The sequence below is a fragment of the Silurus aristotelis genome, assembly GCF_946808225.1.
Source record: "Silurus aristotelis genome assembly, chromosome: 6".
NCBI classification, from domain to species: domain Eukaryota; kingdom Metazoa; phylum Chordata; class Actinopteri; order Siluriformes; family Siluridae; genus Silurus; species Silurus aristotelis.
The window spans coordinates 12,179,640-12,202,139 of NC_139579.1; the positions used below are offsets into that span (position 1 = coordinate 12,179,640).

At 42.5% G+C, this 22,500-nt stretch overlaps 1 protein-coding gene across 2 annotated transcripts in view; it reads left to right on the plus strand.

Moving 5' to 3' along the window:
* Nucleotides 1–22,500, plus strand: part of phf14 (PHD finger protein 14) — a 78,090-nt gene that overhangs the window by 15,496 nt on the left and 40,094 nt on the right. For both annotated transcript variants that reach the window (XM_083543264.1, XM_083543265.1), the window contains exons 6-14: nucleotides 1,944–2,055; nucleotides 3,159–3,296; nucleotides 7,324–7,470; nucleotides 7,566–7,836; nucleotides 10,190–10,296; nucleotides 13,698–13,793; nucleotides 16,424–16,530; nucleotides 17,226–17,357; nucleotides 18,632–18,794. In XM_083543264.1, coding sequence (XP_083399390.1) covers nucleotides 1,944–2,055; nucleotides 3,159–3,296; nucleotides 7,324–7,470; nucleotides 7,566–7,836; nucleotides 10,190–10,296; nucleotides 13,698–13,793; nucleotides 16,424–16,530; nucleotides 17,226–17,357; nucleotides 18,632–18,794 — 1,273 coding nt within the window. The remainder of the gene's footprint in view (nucleotides 1–1,943; nucleotides 2,056–3,158; nucleotides 3,297–7,323; nucleotides 7,471–7,565; nucleotides 7,837–10,189; nucleotides 10,297–13,697; nucleotides 13,794–16,423; nucleotides 16,531–17,225; nucleotides 17,358–18,631; nucleotides 18,795–22,500) is intronic.

Below are 22,500 nucleotides of genomic sequence, written 5' to 3' on the forward strand. Positions count from 1 at the left end.
AATGACTTGTAAAAGTTCCACTAGATTTTGTGTACAGGGGCATCATCATGCTGGAGCAGGTTTCAGTTTCCTAGTTGAAGTGAAGCTCATCCAAATACAATTTGGTGCCTCCAAGTTTGTAGGGAGAGTTTGGTTTGGGAAGAAACTGCACCAAATACTTTTGACACTATAGTGGAGGTCAAAGCAAAACCTTAGAAGTGGGATAGCATGGGTTAGCTCAGGGGTTAAGGCATTGGACCAGCAAGCTGCCACTGCGGGGCCCTCGAGCAAGTCCCTTAACTGTTAAGTTGTAAGTGGATAAGGATATCTGCCAAATGCTGTAAATGTAAATGCTGAAACTAAAAAAGCTTGGGATTGAAAGGTCATGAGTTCAAATCCCAGTACCAAGTTGCCACTGCAGGGCCCTTACATTGCAAGGCCCTTAACTCTTAGCTGCTAGTGGGTAAGGGTGTCTGCCAATCTCGTAAACATCAATGATGAAATGAAATTAGTTTTAGGGAGGTGGTTATGGCATCAGACTTTGGATCAGGAAGGTCATAAGATCAAATCCCACCCAGCTGCCACTAGGGGACTCTTGAACTCTCAATGGTTAAGTTGTAGGATTTGAAGGTCATGAGTTCAAATCCCAGCCTCACAAAGCTCCCACTCCTGGGCCCCAGAGCAAGGCCCTTAACCACTCTGCTGCTCAGTTGTATAAAGGAGACAAATGTATGTCGCGCTGCCATAAATGTAAATGTTCAAAGCAGCGTGTGTAAACGGCATTTTGAACGGATAAGTCTACGAATATATTCCGCATGTCGATAAATTGCGGTTTGTTGTTTATTGCGGGAGTAATGCCTAGTAGAGTACTGAGAGAGAGAGAGAGAGAATGAGTGAGTGAATGAGGTGGGGGGGGGGTGTTGGAGCGAGATTGTCGACTGAGGAGGACTCGAGCTGTGTGTTATCACTGATAACGCTCCCTCAGCTCACCTGAACCTGAATTTGCTACTTCACTAGAGCATGGAAAACACAGCAAATTAAAGTGTGGAGCGCATGCTCGCTGCAGATGGATATCTCTATATTGGCCTTCGTTGCTGCATCGAAAATTTTCTTTTTGCCGGCCTGAGAAAAACGTCATGTTTGAGCCGATTCGGTCCGGCAAATTGATGAGAAAATGGTGAATCGCAAAACTTATTAAAGGCTCATATATACAGTGTGTGTGTGTGTGTATATATCATGTGCTAAAGGAACATAATAAATAATAAATATAATGAATAAATAATAAGTGTAATATAGTCTCGTGTTAAACCAAATAGCACGTTTCGCCTCTAGAGGCCGCTCTCGTTGTGAAAGCAAACCGGAAGCCGGAAAAACTACCGGTATGGATTTTTGCAGATCGTTTCAGAAATCATCGGTACCTCGATTAATAAGGAAAGGAAATTATAGTTTGAAGCCCCCATTTATTATCAAATACAGATATTATATGAGTAAAACATACTTAAAATGACAATTTTGATATACGTATTTATATTAATATACTGGCATTGTTCAGAGGGACGTTTCAGTTGTGGGGGTGTAGGGGCCATAGTTTGGGGACCCTGGTATAGGACGTCTTTGGATGCGATGGAATAAGATCTTCCCTCGGAACTTGGAGACCCAAACCTGTTCCAGCATGATTGTTCCTCTGTATTCCTTTCGAACGTCTTTGGGATGAATTGGGGCGCCTTCTCACCTACCTTTTAAACATAAATCTCCAAAATCTGGAGGAACATCTTCCCAGAAGATCAGTTTCATAGGATTATAATACCAAATTGGGACTAAATGCGGAATCTTACAAGAAGTCCCTTATTCTATACTTACTGTATAAATGGGTTGGCCGATGCTGTTGATAAACGAGTGTGCGAATGTTCTTCCTGTTTAGAACTCTGTACTTCATGTCTGATTTTTATAAAAATTTTTTAAAGGTGGGTGCACGTTGTATGCGCACTCTACGTTCCAGGCGTGGCATTCGGAGACATCGACAAGCTTCGACCCGTAACGCTGACGGAAATGAACTACACCAAATACGGCGCCAAGGTCAGTATGCGCCACATGGGGACCTTTCGATTTTTGTGTTATCATAGTAAAGTTAGCAACTTCTAGAGAAGATGAGATGATTAGTGTTTTTCTTAACCTAGCTTTTCTTTAAGCCGGACCAGGAGCGCTCGTCTTCGGGTTTTTCTTCCAATGGATTATCTGCATTCATAGCATAGTTTTGACTTTTCAGCACCTGTATTCGACTCCGTTTTTTTATTCACAAAAGAGGGGAGGGGTTGACTTACTACAGAGGGGGTGATGCAATTGCAACTTGGTTTCTCGCAATTAGCCAATTGGGCAGCATCGCATTTGCGAGGAAAAAAGTCGTAGTTGCGTCACCCCCTCTGTAGTGGCAGAAAGCTTTACACATTGAAAATGCCTCGTAAAGTCGGAAGTTTACGGGTGGTGCGTAGTTAAATGGACTAGACGGCGCATTGAGGCAAATAATTTTTCCATTTTTGTCTTCGAATTATTCAAGTTACTTGTTAACGCAGGCCGAGACGAGTGATCCAGATTGGGATCCAGAGTTTAGGAAAATCAGACCTGCACAAGCCGTCTGCATATAAAAGGTTCCATAACTGTGCCATTACATGCGTCTGAGCATTTACCCAAATAATTTGAGGCATTCTGACATTTACTTTACCTGAAAGCAAGTTTCGGGGTCACGCAAGTCAGTCGACGGCGTTTATAAGCGCAAAAGCAAATTACTTTTAAAAGCACTTTGAAGTCGTCCTTTTAGCGGCTTGTTCTTTACATTTGAAAGCGAATTGCTCTCTGAAAAAAAAAAGCCCTATTATTATTTTAATTCTCAGCCAGCGCAATTGACACTTCTCGAGCTCGCTGGAAACCGTGACCTTCCTTCGCGTCACGTGCTGACAAAGCCTGGGCCGCCACTTCGAGTCCGGCGTGTCCGGCTTATCCGTAATGGGTTTATGTAATAAAAATGCACGCGGAAGGTTTTTATAATGGGTGCCGACACTTTTCATGGCCTCGCTCCCGGGGACGAGCTGTCTGACAAGTTGCTGGTCATGTGGCGTGGGAAGTTTTAAAGGAACCAACAGTAACAGTGAATTTTCACCTGATATCTGTTGGCTGCGCTTTAGGAGTGCAGTCTCTGCGAGGACGCCCGCTTCGCCCGCACCGGTGTGTGTATCAGCTGCGATGCAGGCATGTGCCGATCTTACTTTCACGTGACGTGTGCCCAGCGGGAAGGGCTTCTCTCCGAGGCTGCTGCAGAAGAGGTGAGCAAATCTTAAATGCATACGAAGTGATAGTAAAACATTTTATAACACACACATGGTTGGCAGCACAAGGCTGCACTCACAGGGGGCATCGACCTTCAGGCCAAAAGACGTTGTCCTGTGTACATAGGGAGCTGTGCAACTGGTGCTATTCTGACCACATGCGCATTCTGTCACCGAGCTCTCCTTACACGTGAGTTTCTCACCGGAAACATCATGATCTTACGTCCGCACCCCCCTGGCTGCAGTCTAGCCATTTTCGTTATTTGAAAACCTTTAGTAAACATGAAATTAAAAACACAACAAAGAACACCCAGAACTGTTGAGCTGCTAGAATCAGACACATATGGGACAGCATTCCTCTCCTGAAACTTAAGGAACTGGCCTCAGTTCCCAGATGTATATAGACAGAAGACTTGATGCTACACAATAGTCCCACCTTTTTACCTTAAAATGGTATATATTCTCAGTTCAAACATTTTTTGTTTTACTGTGAATAGAATATGGGTTTTTGAGATTTGCAAATGATTGCATTCTGTTTTTATTTACATTCTACACAATGTTCTAACTTTTTACATTTTTAAATAATTTGACTAACGAGCCAAGTTTCTGGACACGTGATCATAAGGTTCAAATGTGCTTTTTGAGCATCCCATTCCCCATAATAGTCCTCTTCAGGTGGAAGATGTTCCACTAAATTTTAGAGTGCTTATTTAGATACATGGGCAATAATACTGTGATGTAGGTGAGGGGGTTTGGGGGTGGTTGTAGACAGCATTTTAATAATCCCAAAGGGGTTCAATAGGGTTAAAGAGCGCTATCGAAGGAGCTCTTTCACTCCAAAATGATATAGACCATATCTCCATGAAGATGTTCACAGGGGGCATTGCCATGCTGGAACATGTTTGGGCCTCATTTTCAGTTCAAGGGGAAATGTCATGCCACCTAAAGACATCGTATACAGAAGTGTGCCTCGAATCCTGTGGTAACTGTTGAGATATGGGTGGAAAGTGGTCTGAATACTTTCGACCTCGACACAGGTTTAATTCGAGTTGTCTAAAAGCCGTAGTCATATTCAGAGATATTTAGTCATAGTCAGTGATTAATGCTACGATGTGCTCGTTGGGTAATTTACATACATAAATCAACCCCGAAAAACTTCTCCAAACGTCTCTTCGAAACCCTTCTGATGGCATTCATCAGCTTTTTATTTTTTTCCCTTCACCCTTTTCAATTCCATCATCTATAACCCTAAATCCTCCTTTCGTAAAACCCTGTCGTGGTAGCTATGTTTGCTGGGTGTGTGTGTGTGTGTGTGTGTGTGTGTGTGTGTGTGTGTGTGTGTGTGTGTGTGTGTGTGTGTGTGTGTGTGTGTGTGAAGGCTAATAAAACAGCCCTAAGCTGTTCGGAGTCTTTCATCATTCTGAAGCCCGCAGAGTTCGTGCCCTGCTGCCATCCAGGAGAGAGAAGAAAAAAAAAAAAAAAGGAAAGAAAGGAGTTATGGCAACTCTCATCCGCAAAGAGTGTGATATTGCTCAGAGCAGCCGTTTTCTTCCAGTGTTACCGAGCTACACGTTTATACTGCAACAGTACCAGACGCTACATTGAATCGTTTACAAACACAATAATGTCAGACCACAGCGCAGCTTTTTTAATCTGAAATGTGAGTTACATCCAATTTGTAAGGGTTTTTTGAAGTAAAGAGGACCCGCTGGAACCAGAGTGAACGGCTATCGATCAATCAATTAATCAATATTCATTCGTTTTAGAATAAAAAGGCAAGCTAGCAGAACACGTCTATGTGTCCTGAGAGTTGCATAGACTATAGATTAACATGGCAGAGGTAGAGCTGCATCTTCCTGGAGTCAGATCCATTAGAAGTCTGAAGGCACTTGATGATTTGCAGTCCGTCGTAAGCAAAGAAATAAAAGTGAGTACCATTTTGAATTCCCCCCCCCCCCATCACATTGTGTTGAATCGAAATCGGCATCTCATGATCTTCCAATCCAACCCATGTAAAGCATATCTTCATGGAGCCGGCTTTCAGGGGAATTGCGATGCTGGAACAAGTTTGGGTCTCCTAGTTGAAGTGAATGGAAAATTCCGTGCTGGCGCATCCAAAGACGTCGTACTGAATCGTGCGCCTTCAGGTTTGTGCCAACAGTTTAGTGAAGAACCACATATTGCTGGTGATCAGGTGTCCTGATACTTTTGTGGTCCATATAGTGTAGGTTTAAAGAAAAAAGAAAAGAGTATAGTGACATTTCATCAAGCTCATGGCTGAAATTTGCAGCCCGTATCTGAGAGGCTCTGTGTTAAAGGTGACGCCGTGATGCTGATAAACACTCGGGCAAAGTGCCTACTCGCCACAATCCACTTAATCCAGTCGGCCGTGCAAAAGCGCCGCCGTATCAAAAAGTAAGCTTGCTGATAGCATCCGGCGAGATGCCTTAAGCTTAAACGATTCCTCAAAATGGCTGCTTCTTCCCGCAACCTCGAGGGAGGTTTATTTATTTATTTTTCATTCCTCCCCCCCACCAGCATCCACCGTCCACCGCCAAGACATGAATCAACCTATACTACGGTTCTCCTCAAGTTCCTCGCTTTGCGCATCTCAAAACTTCACCCCTCTGTTCTGCTTTAAAGCGAAAAAATTTACAGTCCCATTGTCATTGAGTATTCGTCACCAGTTATCTGCACGGGCCCAGACGCCGGTCTAGACCTCAGGACGCCGTAACCGCGACGGCTAGGACGCTCGAGATATTCCTATCTCACCCCCGCCCGTAATGGAACTATACATTAGAATTATCAGGCGTGGCAGAATCGGGAGGGAGGGAGGGAAAGCGGGAGGGAGGGGTGTGAAATGGAATCTAGAGCGCTAGTTGCGTCGGGACAATATCGGAGAATAGGATACGACACGTAATAGATCAAGTTGTTTGAGATTGTGCGGGGGGTGTTTGGAGGCTTGGCGGCGTATACACCAGCGTTACAGGCTTCTCCGTGCCCTTCACAACAGTCTGAAGACACGATTAGAAGCCGAGCTTTCCCACAGAACAACGTATTCATTTTTGATAAGGATGTATAGCATCCGAAAACCGAGTGAACTTACGAGGACTGATATCATCAGTCATCATAAAAAATGTTTTCTTTTTATTATGAATTGATTTTCTTTTTTTCTTTTCAGTTTTATTATTCATAGGAATTAAAACATACCTAAAAAATGTTTTGTTTCTGTCTCCGGAACCAAAAAAAGCCGTTTATACAAGAGCAATTGGACAACTTAAACAACTTCGATTTAAATGCCATACATTTAAAACCTACCACACAGTGCATTCCGAAAGGAGGATATAGTTTTTTGTGTGATGGAAAGGAAAAGGGAAGGGAAAAAAAAGCTGATGACGACTTTCAGACCACTCAAAAGGAAGTATTGGGACACCCGTCTTTTCCACAGGGTTTCCAGTTTTAAAAAGTTGAAGAAGAAAAAAAAAACCAAAGGCTACAAATAAAATCAAAATTTCAGGCCTTAAGTCTTAAACTCGCTGTTGTTGGTCTTGAATAATTTTGGGTTGGAGTGGAAGGTCTTAAGTGGTCTGCTTTAGAGATCTATCAACTCCACGTACGTGCCTTTTGAACATCCCATTCCACATTTAGTACTCATTTGCTTTTAAATTCATCTCAACTCTACAGGAAGGATGTTGCACCAGATTTTAAAGTGTGGTTTCTGGAGAGTCCGCCACAAGGGCCAGGGGTTCAGGCCGCGTTCCAATTCATTCCAAAGGTGTTCGATAGGGCCTTACAAGATCTTCAACATCTTCCAAACCATGTAAAGCATATCTTTATGGATCTGGGATTGTGCACAAAAATTTTTGAAGAATCACATATGCCTGGAAAAGTCGTGTTCCAATACTTTTGACAACACAACATAGTCCCTAAAGGCTTTTTAATTCCTGTATCAAATTATCAATAAACAGAATTCCGACTCTTTTCTAACGAATGGTACAAAAACGTCCGCTCTCTCGTCCTCCAGGACATCGCCGACCCGTTCTTTGCCTACTGCAAGCAGCACGCCGACCGCTTCGACAGGAAGTGGAAGAGGAAGAACTACCTGGCGCTCCAGTCCTACTGCAAAGTGTCCCTGCACGAGCGAGAGAGGCAGCTCACTCCTGAAGCTCAGGTCTCCTGCGCTGCTCATCTACTATTGCTTCTGTTGCCATTTCCTTTCTAAAGTACAACAACCTTCTCTCTATCTTTTCCCGTCCTCGACTCCAGGCGAGGATCAGCGCGCGGCTGCAGCAGTACCGGGCGAAAGCTGAAGTGTCCCGGAACGCGCGTCCTCAAGCGTGGGTACCGCGCGAGAAGCTGCCGCGGCCGCTCACCTCCAGCGCCTCGGCCGTGCGGAAGCTCCTGCGGAAAGCCGAGCTCATGGGCATCAGTACGGACGTCTTCGCCACTGATACGGCGGACGCCAGCGCGAGCCTGGACGGGCGCCGGAAACACAAGCAGCCCGCGCTCACCGCCGATTTTGTCAACTACTACCTTGGTGCGTTCCAATTACACTGGTGTGCAAGTAGAACGCTTCGGAAATGAAAGTAGCTAAATATTTTTCCAGAATAGGGTCAATAATAAAGGATAATAAAGTATATATAAGAATGAGAATCGTGCCACACCAATCATCTCTTTATTGATACCAATTATTTGAAAATGATTTTTCATTGGTCCCATTGCTGTGTAGCTTCCTAGATTATGAAGATACAACCTCAAAATTATTCAGTTTTAAAGCTATAACATGAATATAAAATTACAGAATGCAAGCCGTCACATTAGACTAAACTACAAGGTTCTGATAAAAGACCAAGAAATCGCAGTCAGGTAATAATCTTTAGGCTCCACGTGATTTTCATTGTTCTACCGCACTTTGTCGAGAAGTCCGAGGCATCATGGTCAAGGTTTTGCATATTAGCACTTTTATTGCCTGTTTTCTAAATTATCCAATCAAAACATTTAAGATGTTAATTTTCCCAGATTTTTGTAGACCAGTGTTATTGGTAATTATGTGTTAAGTAATATGTAAGCCACATGGCCACACCATAGTACAGTATGGTACTACCAGTATAGGATGCCTTCGGATCTTTAATAGCATGGGATTTTCCCCTCAATCCATTGAGCACAAATCCCCACATTTTTTTGCGGTTTTGAGGTTTTTATAGCAAACGGGGATTAAATGTAGATAAAATTGTGTACATTAGAGGTGTAACAGTACACAAAGTTCAGTACGGTTGTGGTACTGAAACGTAATTATGCGAAACACAAAAAATTGCTAATAGCTAACGTTGTTTATTATCAACATATGTGAACGTCAACAGTTTTTTTTTATTTATAAACAAATTGAAATAAAATGCTTGGTCTAAATAGTGTAATTTTTAAAAATAGAATCAATCAAATGAATGCGCTTTTTAAATGTCTTTATATATTATATGTCATATTTTTTTAATATGACTTTAACGAATGTCCGCGTTTAGGAAACACAAGATAGATATTTGTTCATTAATAAATTCATCCTTTATTCGATCACTCGATATGCAGAAGTTGGGCTTGAAGCTGTACATGAAACGCAAAAGAATCCATATGGCAAGACTGTTGTAAAAATGTTGGCGATGACGGGAAGTGATGACGGTGCTTTCGCGCATACGGAGAACAAAATCTTAGTTCGCGGTACGAATCAAGTAGTGACTCAAAGTGCTAGACGGAAACTAAAACAACTTGCGGTCCGCCACTTACAATGTTCGTGAGTGGACTCGGGTTTTTATTTATGTTCCGCTACGTTAAAAACAAGAATTTCATTGGGTACCTGTACCAAACGGTTGTGTATGAATACATGTCCCGTTACACCTCTAATATACAGTGGTCCCCTGGAACTAGCTTACGTTCTTAGAACTTACGTTCTAAGCACACCTCCTGGACTTTCAAAAATCCGCGAATTTTGGAAGCACCCCCGCGGCCCCTATGGTACCTTAGTGAATTCATTTCGACATTGTCACTTTATAAACGCAATAGTGTACAGTATTTGACAAAATAACTATTTTAGATAATCCGCAACTTGCTGAAGTTCCAAACGACTACCCGCAAGTTTTTTCAAACCGTGAGTTCTGAACTGCGAATAACCAGGGGTTGACTGTATACATAATATTATGCTTGATTTCTTTACTGGACATGCATTCCAGAATGAAACATTATAGAGTGACACCAAAGGTAAAAAGATTAACATTTCAAAAAGCATTGCTAACCTATGGAAGGTCTTAAGTTCAAATCCCAGCACCACCAAGCTGCCCTTGAGCAAGCCCCATTATGCCTGAAACTGCTCATTTGTCTAAATAAGATCATTGAGGGCGTCTGCCAAATGGCTTATAAGTAAACACGGTACATTAGGGTCTCGTTAGCGTGCCGACGTCGGTTCGACGCAATGGTGTTTTGTTGTGCAGAAATGCAACACCTTTCTAGTCGCTTTGCTCATTTAAAAGTACGGAAACACATCTGCTGCATACTACCGCGTAACAGTCATAACACCTTCAGCGCTCATCCCTCAGCGATAAACAGCAGGCAGGATGCGAGAGCGAGCGCCGGATGCGCGTTCCACCCGGTATGCCGTCTCACGGAGAGGCACTCGCCCTCTAAACAAGCCATGCTACGAGCAGATGTGTGGTGTAACCTTGGGCTCACACTCGATTAGGCTTCAGCGGGAGGCCTCTCTTCTATCAGCGCTCTGTTTTTCCTCCTTTTTTTTTTCTTCCCGTCTCAATCTCTTTGTTCGTTTTTTTTCTTGCTTTTCTTTCTTTTTTTTTTTTAAAGTAGATAACCATCAGTGTATTGATCCCTGTGTGTCCATTGGTATTCAGAGCGGAACATGAGGATGATCCAGATCCAGGACAACATCTTGGAGCAGAAGAACCTGAAAGACAAACTGGAGAGTGAGCAGGAGAAGCTGCACATAGAGTACAACAAGGTAATAAATGAATAAAAAAATATATCTGACATTTTTGATTACATACCAATTTATTTTTGTGCTGATTCACTGTATCATAATTCCAGTGGGTCAGAAACCTGCACCCACTAAGATAACTGCCACTGCTGCGCCATTAAAAAGGCTGCCACTCTCGGCCCCCTCGAGCTGGCTGCCACTCTCGGCCCCCTCGAGCTGGCTGCCACTCTCGGCCCCCTCGAGCTGGCTGCCACTCTCGGCCCCCTCGAGCTGGCTGCCACTCTCGGCCCCCTCGAGCTGGCTGCCACTCCTGGCCCCCCCTCGAGCTGGCTGCCACTCTCGCTCCCCCCCCCCCCCCCCCTCGAGCTGGCTGCCACTCTCGCGCACCCCCCCCCCCCCCCCCCCCCCTTGAGCTGGCTGCCACTCTTGGCCCCTTCGTGCAGGCTGCTACAAATGGGCACTCGAGCAGGCTGCCACATAAGGTACTCGAGCAAGTTGCCACAGTTGTTCCCTTGAGCTGGCTGCCACTGTTGAGCAAGACCCTTAAGACCTGTATCATGGCTGTAAATAAAATAATATCTTGTATTGTATACGCAACAACTCCCCATGTAAAGCACCAGGGTTCCAACATTATTCTGTTTGGGTTTTCTGGAAAAGGTTCTTGTGCCATTCACATCAGAGATGTCCTAATAAAAATAGAAGGAATACAATGTATGGAAAACGTTTGTGGACACCTGACCATAAGATCAGTGCTTTTTGAACATCTCATTCCACATTAAGCCTCCATTTGCAATTACTTGTCAGGAATTGATTTTTTGATGGAGCTCTGCATTATTGTGTATAAAACGGGAGTTCTCTGTGCTAGAAGCAGGGTTTTGACCCAACATGATCTCCTTTTATCTCCTTACCATTGGATTCTGTGTTCAAAATGTGGAGAGGGTGTGGAGGCAGGGTGAGGAATTAGACTACCTATGGACTTCACCACAAGTAATTTTAAAGTAAAGGAGGACAATGCAGCTTTCAGTCTTTCTATCCAGCAAAGATGCGTATTTCCAAGTTGTTAATGGAGCTCATGCCGCTAATTGCCCCGGCTCGAGTCGCTTTAACATCCCTGGAAGGAGACAGTGACAGATCTCTGCTGAAGGCTGCATGACCATCATCATACGCTCGAACCAGATAAGAGCATCAGACACGGAGGACAATGATGAGGATCGTCGTCCGTGCTCGTTATTTATATCCCTACCAGGCAGGTTTGGCAGTGTACTTTAATCACGCCGCGCTTCTTCTAATACAATGACGTTTCCATAGTAACTGCTCATTTGGATGTTTTATTTAACTCTTATGGAAAGCAATAGGAAAGATGTTTTCCATCTTCCATTATCCCAAGGACAAGAGGGGAAAAGAATCAGCCCGGTGATGTAGAGGCCATTTGTAGCTGCTATAACATAAGCGATAACAGTTGTGATCTTGTTTTTGAGCTGTTCCACGTCGATTTTTGTGTTAAAAGGTCCAAAAAGTATGAATACTGTCAAACCTCTAGTAATATAGAAGGTAAAACACTTAAGGACGTGCAGTTGCTGGGTCAGGATGCTACATCGATGATTATTTCCCAATAACAGCACGTGGTTTTATTTTCCTGATGTTACGCAGAATGTCCGCTGTTCACAAAGCCAGCTCTCTGAAGATATGCTGGACATAGAATTGAGTGGAAGATCTTGATTGAATTGCTATAAAGCTATTTGAGATTGTCTAAACCTCACCCCCAGTACCTGACTTTGTGGATGGATGACCAAAAATCTCCTCAAATCTTGTTGAAACATCTCTCCAGAAGAGTTAAGGTTATTAGAACAGCAAATGGGCACCAGATGTGGGGACCTGATGTTCCAAAAGCACATCCCGATCTTATGGACACAGGGCCTTGGAGGTTGTCGATCAGTGGTTAAGGTAACTCTAGTTCGGAAGGTCACTACCGAACTGCCACCGCTTGGCCCTTGAGCAAAACCCTCAGCTTTCAACTGCTCGGTTGTAAGGTGCTCTGCATAAGGGCGTCTGTTTAATGCCCTCGATAAAATACCGTGTCAGAAATAGGGTTTGATCATATGGATATGATCAAACCCTATTTCTGACACGGTATTTTATCGAGGGCATTTCAAGGCCCTTCCTCATACCTCGGTTTGAGTTTCAAAAGTTAGGCGTCTGCGTCTGCAGTCGTCTGAAAGTTGAGGCAGGCGTCTGCGGTCGGCGTGAAAGGATTTTTAAATGTTAGCGTTTGTCTCCTCTTCACACACGGCTTGCAGATAAGAGGCAGCGTTCTGTAGTTTAGATTCACACTCCCATAATAACTTCACCTCTCCACCGCTCGCTCTCATCATCCGCTCTATCACACACATGCCTGACGCTTATCTGCCGTCTGGAGCTCCGAGTGGCCTTCACACACTCAAATGCCACGGCTGGGGGATGTGTGTGTGTGTGTCTGTGTAAACGGCGTAACATATACCAGGGAAGTAAAATGCCATCGACTTCTTTGTTTGCTTTAGTTCTGTTTCTTTTGGTGACTGTTTTTATTTTATTTATTTATTTAGATGCTATTTTCATTTGACTGATTGACTGATTGACTCATTGGTGCGAAGACACAATCTTTTCAAATGTTTTTATTTTTTTATTATTTTATTTATTTTGTTATTTATAACACATCACATGACCAAAGTTGAAATGCAAATAATAAATTTAGCAGTCAACCGGAGAATTTGCTAGAAAATTTTTTTACACACTTTTTTTATTTTTTATTTTTTTATTATTATTATTATTATTATTGATGCGGGAAAAAAATAAAAGATTTATAATGTGTTTTTTTATTATAGATGTTTTTCAGTATATATTATTTGGACAAAAATTTGTGGACACCCGACCATATGTACTTTTTTGATTCTACATTTAGTCCTGATTTCCAGTTATTATAAACTCCACCCTTCTGGGAAGATGCTCCACTAGATTTCGGAGAAGTCAGGTACTGATAGAGGTGAGGAGGCCTGGAGTGCCGTCAGCATTCACGTTCGTCCCTAAAGGGTTATAGTGCTCAATAGCAGGCCACTCAAGATCTTCCACTCCATCCCATGTAAAGCAGATCTTCATGGAGCTGGCTTTGTGCACAGGAGCATCATCTTGCTGGACCTCCTAGTTCAAGCATTATTTCATGCTGTCCAGAGACATCCAATACGATTGTGCCTCCAGCTTTCTGGGCTGAAACATATATGGCTGGAAAAGTCAAGTGTCCCAAGACGTTTGTCCATATACTGTAACTTTATATTTTTCCTTTAATTATTTTTTTTTTGTTGCTGCTGCCCCTGATAGCTTGCTCAGTGCTTTTCTAGTCTTCTTGTCACTTTCTGACACCGGCCCTCACCTTATCTCCCACTGTGCCGCAGCTCTGCGAGTCTCTGGAGGACCTGCAGAATGTCAACGGGTTGCTGAGGACCGAAGGCCAGTCCATGTGGAGCATGTTTGGAAGCATTCTCGGCCAGGTACGGTCTTTTATTTCCTCCTCCACGTCGACTCTGACCTTTTCCCCCAGCAGCTCCTCATTGAACATCCAGCCCCCTGTTACTTGCACTGCGCTTCATCAATCCAGCCATCCATTCACAGGGCTTGGATATCCTGCTGTCCAGTGCATCATCATGTAGAAAATCCTGGGTATGACAGAGGAGATCAGAAAACAGAGATCATTACTGATAGAACTGATATTACTCCATGTTTTTTTGGTATCCAGTTGCTACTTATGTAACAGATAAAGCATGGAAATAGGACACTAATAGGACATGGCAATAGGGCATTAATTGGACAGTAAAAGACATGGAATTATGACAGTAATAGGACATGGCAATAGGACATTAATTGGACAGTAAAAGACATGGCATTATGACGGCTATAGGACAGTAAAATAACTGTACTAGGACAGTAATAGAACGCTAGTAGGACAGTAATAGGACTTGGCAATAGGACATTAATTGGACAGTAAAAGACATGGCATTATGATGGTTATAGGACATGGTAATAGGACATTAATTGGACAGTAAAAGACATGGAATTATGACAGTAATAGGACATGGCAATAGGACATTAATTGGACAGTAAAAGACATGGCATTATGACGGTTATAGGACATGGCAATAGGACAGTAAAATAACAGTACTAGGACAGTAATAGAATGCTAGTAGGACAGTAATAGAATGCTAATAGAACACTTATAGGACAGTGATAAAAACTAGTAATAAGACATGGCATTAGGACAGTAATGGAGGACGAGGTGGTGTGACACCACTCCAGCTTTAGCAATCATTACCTAGCCACAACAATGTACATTTTGCTGAAGTTTTTAGTTTTCCCGCACCATCCTGAGGATTAAAGCCAGTTTCAGAGCTCAGCAGTTCCTTTGACTTTTAAAAACATGTGTATATATATGATTGGCACTACGATCAAAGGAGGTAAATGGCAAAAAAACCCAAAGATCTGTTCATTTCGACAAACGAGATTCAAAGAGTCACTAAAACGATCCGATCTTCCTCTCACTTTTTGCGTAAGATCAACCAGAGCTGGATTTTTAAAAATTTTCTTGCCTCCAGTTCTGCTGAAAGCGAGCGAGGGAGGAGCACACGATGGCCAGGCCCCTGGGAGGGTTGCTAGCGTTGGATAATTCTCCTCGCCGTAACGGCTACGGTGGTTTTTGCGAAATTCTTCCATTGCGCTAACTGATCGACTTGTCTCGGACCGCTAAAAGCCCCCGCGTCTCCCTCTGGCTCGCTATGGCAACCGAGTGGCAGAGGCGCGTCACTACTGGCGACGGCCATTTAATGAGTGGGAAACGAGGAGGTCAGGCGTCTCTCCAACCTCACTTCAAGATAAAACAATGGCACCTGCAAGCAGTGCGTCGCTTCTGAGGAACTTTTACTGGCACCTACACACACACTCGTACATCCACACACATACTGTGTGTGTGTGTGTGTGTGTGTGTGTGTGTGTATATATGCGGAGGCTGAAAGTATTTGGACATCTGAATTATTATTTTGCTTTTAAACAGCCATATTGTACAAATGTGGAGATTTTGCTTTCACTTGAGCTACGAGACTTTTATTGTTCCAGCATGTCATTTTCCCCGTGCACAAAACCAGCTGTATGAATAATAATATAATAATAATATAACAGACACGTACACTATATATGGACTCCCGGAGTCCAGAACTCTGGGTCTTTTTTTTTTTAAAGCCATTTGCACAAAAAAAAAATTATAAAACCCCGATAACCATGTTAAAGACCGTTTGATTGAAAGAAGCACGGGTCAAATAAAAACGGCGCGATAGTGAAACGAGGGCACGAGCGCCAGAGCAGAGGTCTGGAGGAAGAGCACGGCATAAATCAGGTAATTAGAAAAACGTCCAGGGATTCAAGTCACGACATCGCTCAAATAGGCCTCTTCGTGTCATCCGCCATCAGTCACCGCCCGTCTGAACATTAGCCCCAAATGATTGTTGACTCCTGTGGGAGAAACCGCTCATAAGAGGCGGTGAAAAGGTAGGGTTTTTTTTTTTTTTAGCAGCCCGACTCCATAGACGAGTTCGCTCGAGTAAAAAAATGTAACTTGAAGGAATTTCAGATTAATGGAAGCTGCATGAGGACGTTTGAAGTTTCAGAGTTCAAATTCCAGCACCACCACTTCTGGGTACTTTGAGCATAGTTTTACTGGCGATCTTTGCAAGTCGGCCCACGGTGACCTTCGGAGAAGTGCAATCGCTACATTTCCGCGAGAGCAGCGGCTGCGGGCGCCGAGCGGCGGAGCGTCTCCGAGGCCACGGGGAAAGATAGACGGGCGCTAAACTGAGCTGTGCACAGATTAGAGAACGCAGTCTGGGCTCCCATGGCTTCATGGCCCATGAGATCATTTTTCTAATTAACCCAGGCAGCCCACGAGTCAGCGGAGATGCCATGAGGAGGCGAAAAAGAAAATTAATCATGTCCTCTGTATTTTTGCGTCTTTCTGTCCATAGTAAACTTCCTCTTATCTCCATCGGCGCTCCCTCTAAACTCAAAACTTCTTAAATCTTCAAATCCAGATTGACACATTTTAAGAATATTTCGTTTTGTTTTGTTTTTTCTTTAGAAACTGAATTCGCCAGCCGTTTTAAAGCCCCCCAAAGAGAGAAAGCCGAGCAAGAAGGAAGGCGGAAGTCCAGGGAAGTCGTCCAGTCTCCCAGCTGTGCTCTACAGGTCAGATTCAACACATCTGGGTTTTTTTTTTTTTTACACCTTTTATTTCGAGGAACAGATAGACCTTTTCTCTTTTTTTTTTCCCCAGTGGGTTTTAATGATAAAAATAGGAAGACAGAATTGGACTACTGGGTAAATATATATATATATATATATATATATATATATAATAATAATTATTATTATTATTATTTTTTATTTTTTTCATCTCAAAATCATAAAATATAGTAAAAATAAAATTTTATTTACATGACTTTCGATTCCCATAGTTCCAGTTTTCCCTGGCAGTTCATTTACACTTCACAAAGGTGTTATTCGAAGTGTCTCGTCCCCAATGAATTTGCGTTTCTTTTGTTTTTGTTTTATTTGTTGCCATGGTTACTGAAAAGATCCTGGTGATAGTGCTAATAAGTCTCATAGAATATAAGGCAGCTATTTGGGGATGTGCGATTTGCATCTCTATGATTTCGAAGTAAAAAAAAAAAAAAAAAAGCCAGATGTTTTTTTTTCCTGTTCAGTCTGCAGAAGGACACAGCTCTACCTCTGCCATGTTAATGTGTTCCATGTGACTCTCTGAACACGCCTCCTGTGATGCGTCATATTCACATTCATTTATTTTTTTTCCTTTCTTTTTTCTTTTTTTTTTTTCTTTTCTTTTTTCCTTTCCTATCCTATTATGTTCTATTCTTTTCCAGCTGTGGGATCTGCAAGAAGAACCAGGACCAGCATCTCTTGCTCCTGTGTGACACCTGCAAGCTGCACTACCACTTGGGCTGCCTGGATCCACCTCTCACCCGCATGCCTAAGAAGACCAAGAACAGCTACTGGTGTGGAAAAAAAATTGCAATACACTGATTTATTAAGAACTTGAATGTCCTACACACACTGACCTCAACACCCATCTTTATTAGTTCTCTATGACGAGGATAAGCTACTGGAATAAATGTGTAGGTAGACAGTGTGTATTCAGACATCTGACTTTTCCAGCCATATGTGGTTCTTCTCCAATCTGTTACCATCAAGTTGGAGACACTGTAGGAAGTGGCAGTTCAGTGATTAAGATATTTAACATGGAATCGAAAGATTTACGAGATGAAATTCCAGTGCCTTCAAGCTCCCACTGCTGGGCCCTTAAGCAAGGCCCTTAACCCTCAACTGCTCTGTCGTATAAATTGGAGGAATGTAAGTAGCCCTGAATAAGAGCATCCACCAAATTCTATAAAAGTCCCATACAACACGTTCGTGTAGGATGCTATGGAAGCTCGTTTCTGCCACATAATTAGAAGTTTGCTTAATTGCGACTCTTTTTTCAAATCCGACATATTTCTTATGATACGAACAATTTTTTCTTCACAATTTTGACTTTATTTCTCGCAATTCCAACTTTATTCTGACAATTCCTTTTTCTCGCAATTCCGACATTATTTCTCGCAATTCTGACTGTATTTCTTCCTATTTTTTTTCTTGCAATTCCGAATTTTTTTCTTTCAATACTGACTTTTTTTCCTTCTTGCAATTTCGACTTTATTTCTTCATTTCTGCCTTTTTTTATTTAATTTTTTTTACTTTGTTACTGCAATTATGACTTTATTGTTTGCAATTCCGACTATTTCTCACGACTCCCGTCTTTTTTCTTGCAATACCAACTTGATTTTGACTTTACTTCTCACGATTTCAACTTTATTTCTCATGAATCTGATTCTATTTTTAATAAGTGCCAAATTATTTATTTATGTATTTATTTTTTTTTAAATAGACTTATAGGGTTGCCATAAGAGGTTCTATAACCCAGATTTAATCCCGTGGATGGGGGGAGTCCAAATTTGACACAACTTTTTCTCAGCATGCTTGCAGATGCCATCCTGTATAGAAAGCAAAAATACTCTCTCCTGCTTCTTTGCATGTTCCCCGAGTTTTGTATATCAGCCAGAATAATCGGAACGTTCTGTCACACATGGCTGGAGAATTGAGGTGTCCTAATACTTTTGCCCATATAGTGTAAACGCCTCCTGCGTATCAAATGCGATCGTTGTCTAAAACGTGTACATGGTACATGTCCAGTTTTCAGATATCTGACGTCATTCCTCCATCCTGTTCTCAGGCAGTGCTCCGAGTGCGACCAGGCCAGCAGCGACGAGGCAGACATCGCCATGGAGACGCTCCCCGATGGCACCAAGCGGTCCAGGAGACAGATTAAGGGCCCGATCAAGTTCATCCCTCAGGAAATGTCACCTGAGCCTAAAAAACTGCAACTGAGGGGCACGGTAGGTATCAGGACACACGTTCACTGATTGTAGGATGTTTGTCGAACCGCGTTATCCAGCGTCCGTGTACTGAAAAGCGTCAACGATTCCCTCCGTCCTTTAAATGCAATACTTCTTACTGAAGATAGTAAAATTCCCCGGTTCACGTCGGTGAACTTTTTTTATTTCATATATAATTATTAGTAGATGCGGTATTCTTTATACACGATTTCTCAGCACCGTATAGATTAACATGGCAGAGGTAGATCTGCAACTTTTCTACCGTATTGAATTTCATAGCATTTTTACCATTGCATTACGCGATCCAAGCTGATCGTTTTGCAGACGTGTCCACTTTCTGTTTCCGCTCCGACGCAGATAAATAAAAATCCGATGGAAGCCAATGTGCAGTAGGGATTCTAAAATTGGAGCATAGTCAGGATTCTAGCTGAGTTTTGCACATCCTGGAGTGGCGTGTACTCGTAGGACTTCCTAACACGGTCATCAGAACACCAATTAAGTGGAATATCTTTCAAAAGAAGGCAGTTGGTGGCATCACTCAAGTTTCGCAGACTAGCCCAATTTGACGAGAAGACGGTCTGGATACACGTTTCTCTTTCCGTTCTCCGAATATCCTCTACTATTAATAGAGGACGTGGTTGAAAATGTCAACCACTAGGCCATAAAAAAGTTGCTCTTCTTTCCAGGTGGAGTCCATCAGAAGTTTGAGGGGTTTTCTTCTTTTTTTTGTTGGTATGGAAATGCAATATATGGACTAAAATAGCGGGACGTTTCTGGCTATATGTGGTACGTTCCCAAACTTCAAGGTACACAATTGTGTAGAATGTCTCTTTTATAGATTGCCAGCTACTACACGTTCAAACCAAAAGTTTGTGGACACCCTAAAACCACATATCACAAAAATATCACATGACTTTGGATGAACTTTTCTCTTTAGTTGAACTAGGAGATCCAAACCTGTGGGTAAACTGAGGATTAAAATATATTTGCGTTTTCATACTGTTGCCCTGTTCTGTTTTCTAATATATCAAATCAAGAATTTTTTCAAATATTTCCTATAAAACGAAGGCTACATGTACACTAGTCAGGAGACACGCTTCGGATGCTCCGTGTCGGCACTTTCGTTTTCAATCGTTTCCCAAAAATTGCTCAACAACACCGAAACGTCTCAAAACGTTCACATCCCCGTACTGGGTACGAACAAAAAGACACAAAAACTACATCATTTCCGCTTTATTTTCTGGCTCTTTGAAAACGTCACAGCGACGACTAAAAGCCTGCGTTTTCAGTCCACATCATTTATCCGCTTTGGAAAGCGTTTCCAAAAAAGCCACCTCGTCTTAGTGTGGACGAAAGGCCAAAACAGAGAAAAATATGCGTTTCCATGTAACACACGTTATAGTCGGAATTAAAAATAATTTTATATGGTAAATATGGTCTTTCGGGAACAATCTTTATGGAAGTCTGCATATTTGAGTTTGGAAAAGTATGGAATTTTGAAATAAAAAAATGAACCCTGAGTGCAGAAGATTTTCAAGTTCCTGCAGTTTTTTTTTTTCTTTTTTTTTTTCTATTTCAAGCTCAATATAATAAGAGGCGCACACTTTTCAGAGGGCCTACGATAGATCCTTTTCAAACAAAGAAAAGTCTCAATATTTTTCCCTTCGAGGTACGCGATATAAACGCTTCCGGGACACGGAATCCAAAACACGTTTTTTTTTTTTTTATCTTTTTTTTTTTTTTTCTCGCGCAAGAAAGCAGTCGTGACCTCGAGAAAGCTTGAGAGAACAGGCCGTAGCGCATGTCAATTATCTCTCATTAGTGAAGGCCGGGCGATCAATTAGAAATCAATTAACAAGGCCGCTTCGCCTCGAGGCCGTGAATAGATTAAGACTAGAAAGAGCGAATGAATTAAGAGTAGAGTAAGCGAATTAAAGGCGCCTGCGACGTTCAGCGACCAAAGGCAGACAGTTAATTTTGTGCAAAATGCTGAAATCCATCAAGGCAACACAGTGAGTACTGAGGTTCCATTATTTCAGTGAAAAAAAAAAGTCTACAGGTTTAACAAAAAGAGAGACGTGTCGGAAAACCCAGCCTAGTACCCTATTTAGCCAAAAGTTTGTGGACATCTGGCCATAAGACCAGATAAAAAAAAATATCTAAGTGGTAGCTCAGTGGTGAAGGCTCTGGTTTTCTGATCGGAAGGTCAGGGGTTCAACGCCCAGGATCGCCAAGCTGACACTCTTTGGGCCCCAAAGCAAGGCCTTTAAACCTCAGTTCTCCAGAGGCGCTGCTTCATGCTCCTTGTTTCGCTGGGATATGCGAAGAAATACACTGTGCTGAAAAGTACACGTGACAAATATAAAGCACCACATTTCTAAGGACAAAACTATTCAGACACTTGCCAAAGTTTGGAAACACCTAGTCTTTAATGGGTTTTGAGGAACATATGCATATTCTGTTTGTTTCTACGCAACGAACTAGGTCATGTACGAGCATGAAGACTTTATATTCATTGAGAAATCCTCGCTAAGCATGAATAACAGCTTTACGCACTTTCAGCACCTGGACAGTTCCCAAACATTCAGTACTTTCCATACCGCTGGTAAAACTCGATAAAGGAGTTCTTTGGGAGTTGGAGACGTAGTTCCTGCGATCCAGAGCAGTTCAATAGGACTTTGGTGTGGTGACTGTGCGATGATGAATAACACACCAGCCGACTGTTTGCTCTTTAAATAACGCTCACAGAGCTTGAAACTATGCTTGGCTCTGTGTAAAATGTTTGGATTTCTGACCAAAAGGTCAAGGGTTATTGTTAGGGTTAAGGTTCTTGTATAAATGAGAAGTTAATTTTCTTTTTTTTATGCCATAAATGTAATCTAAAATGCAAATCTGTAGATTTAGTGTTTATTTCCGCTGTTTCAGAAGGTCTTGTGATGGCATTGCATTTTTTTTTCTTCTTCCCATATTCCGATGTATCGTCACACCCCTGGTGTACGCTTAATGTGTTCTGTGAGTCTCGACAGAAAACAGCTGCCTCCACCCTCCCCTCTTCCTATCTCTCCTTCTTCCTCGCTCACCCACCCACACACACACACACACACACACACACACACACACACTCACTCGCTCTGCTGGAGTTAGGCGCTTCAATGCAGCATTTATCTTCACACGCACACGGCAGGCGCAGCAGCAGCAGCCCAAAGGAGCCCCGCGTTTGCATCCTTAATGCCTTTAAACACGCAGCCACAACAGCGCCGAGCCCTTGTAAAGCCACTTTCTGATTTATCAAAAGAAGCTAATCGACCACCCGCAGATCCTCCACTTTAGACTAGGTGCAGAATTGTTTTACACTGATGTTCTGCCCCTGTGTGTCCCAGTCACTCCGATCCTGCCTCCTGTAAAGAACTCGACCGGGCGACTTCATAAATGTCACAGTGATCTTTCATTATTCTCCGGTTGGGAATCATAGCTATCGGTTTCTAGTCCTTCTTACTAAACGATGTTTAGAAATCAATGTTTGGAAACGAACTCATCTTTTAATGTTTTTTGAGGAACACGTGCTTGTTTCTTTTGTTTCTTTGCAACAAACTAGGGCACGTAATGGTACGAAGATTTACCGAACAAATATTTTAATGTACAGACTATTTTCATTGAAAAATCCTCCCTTAGCATGAATTACAGCTTTACACACTTTCAGCACCCG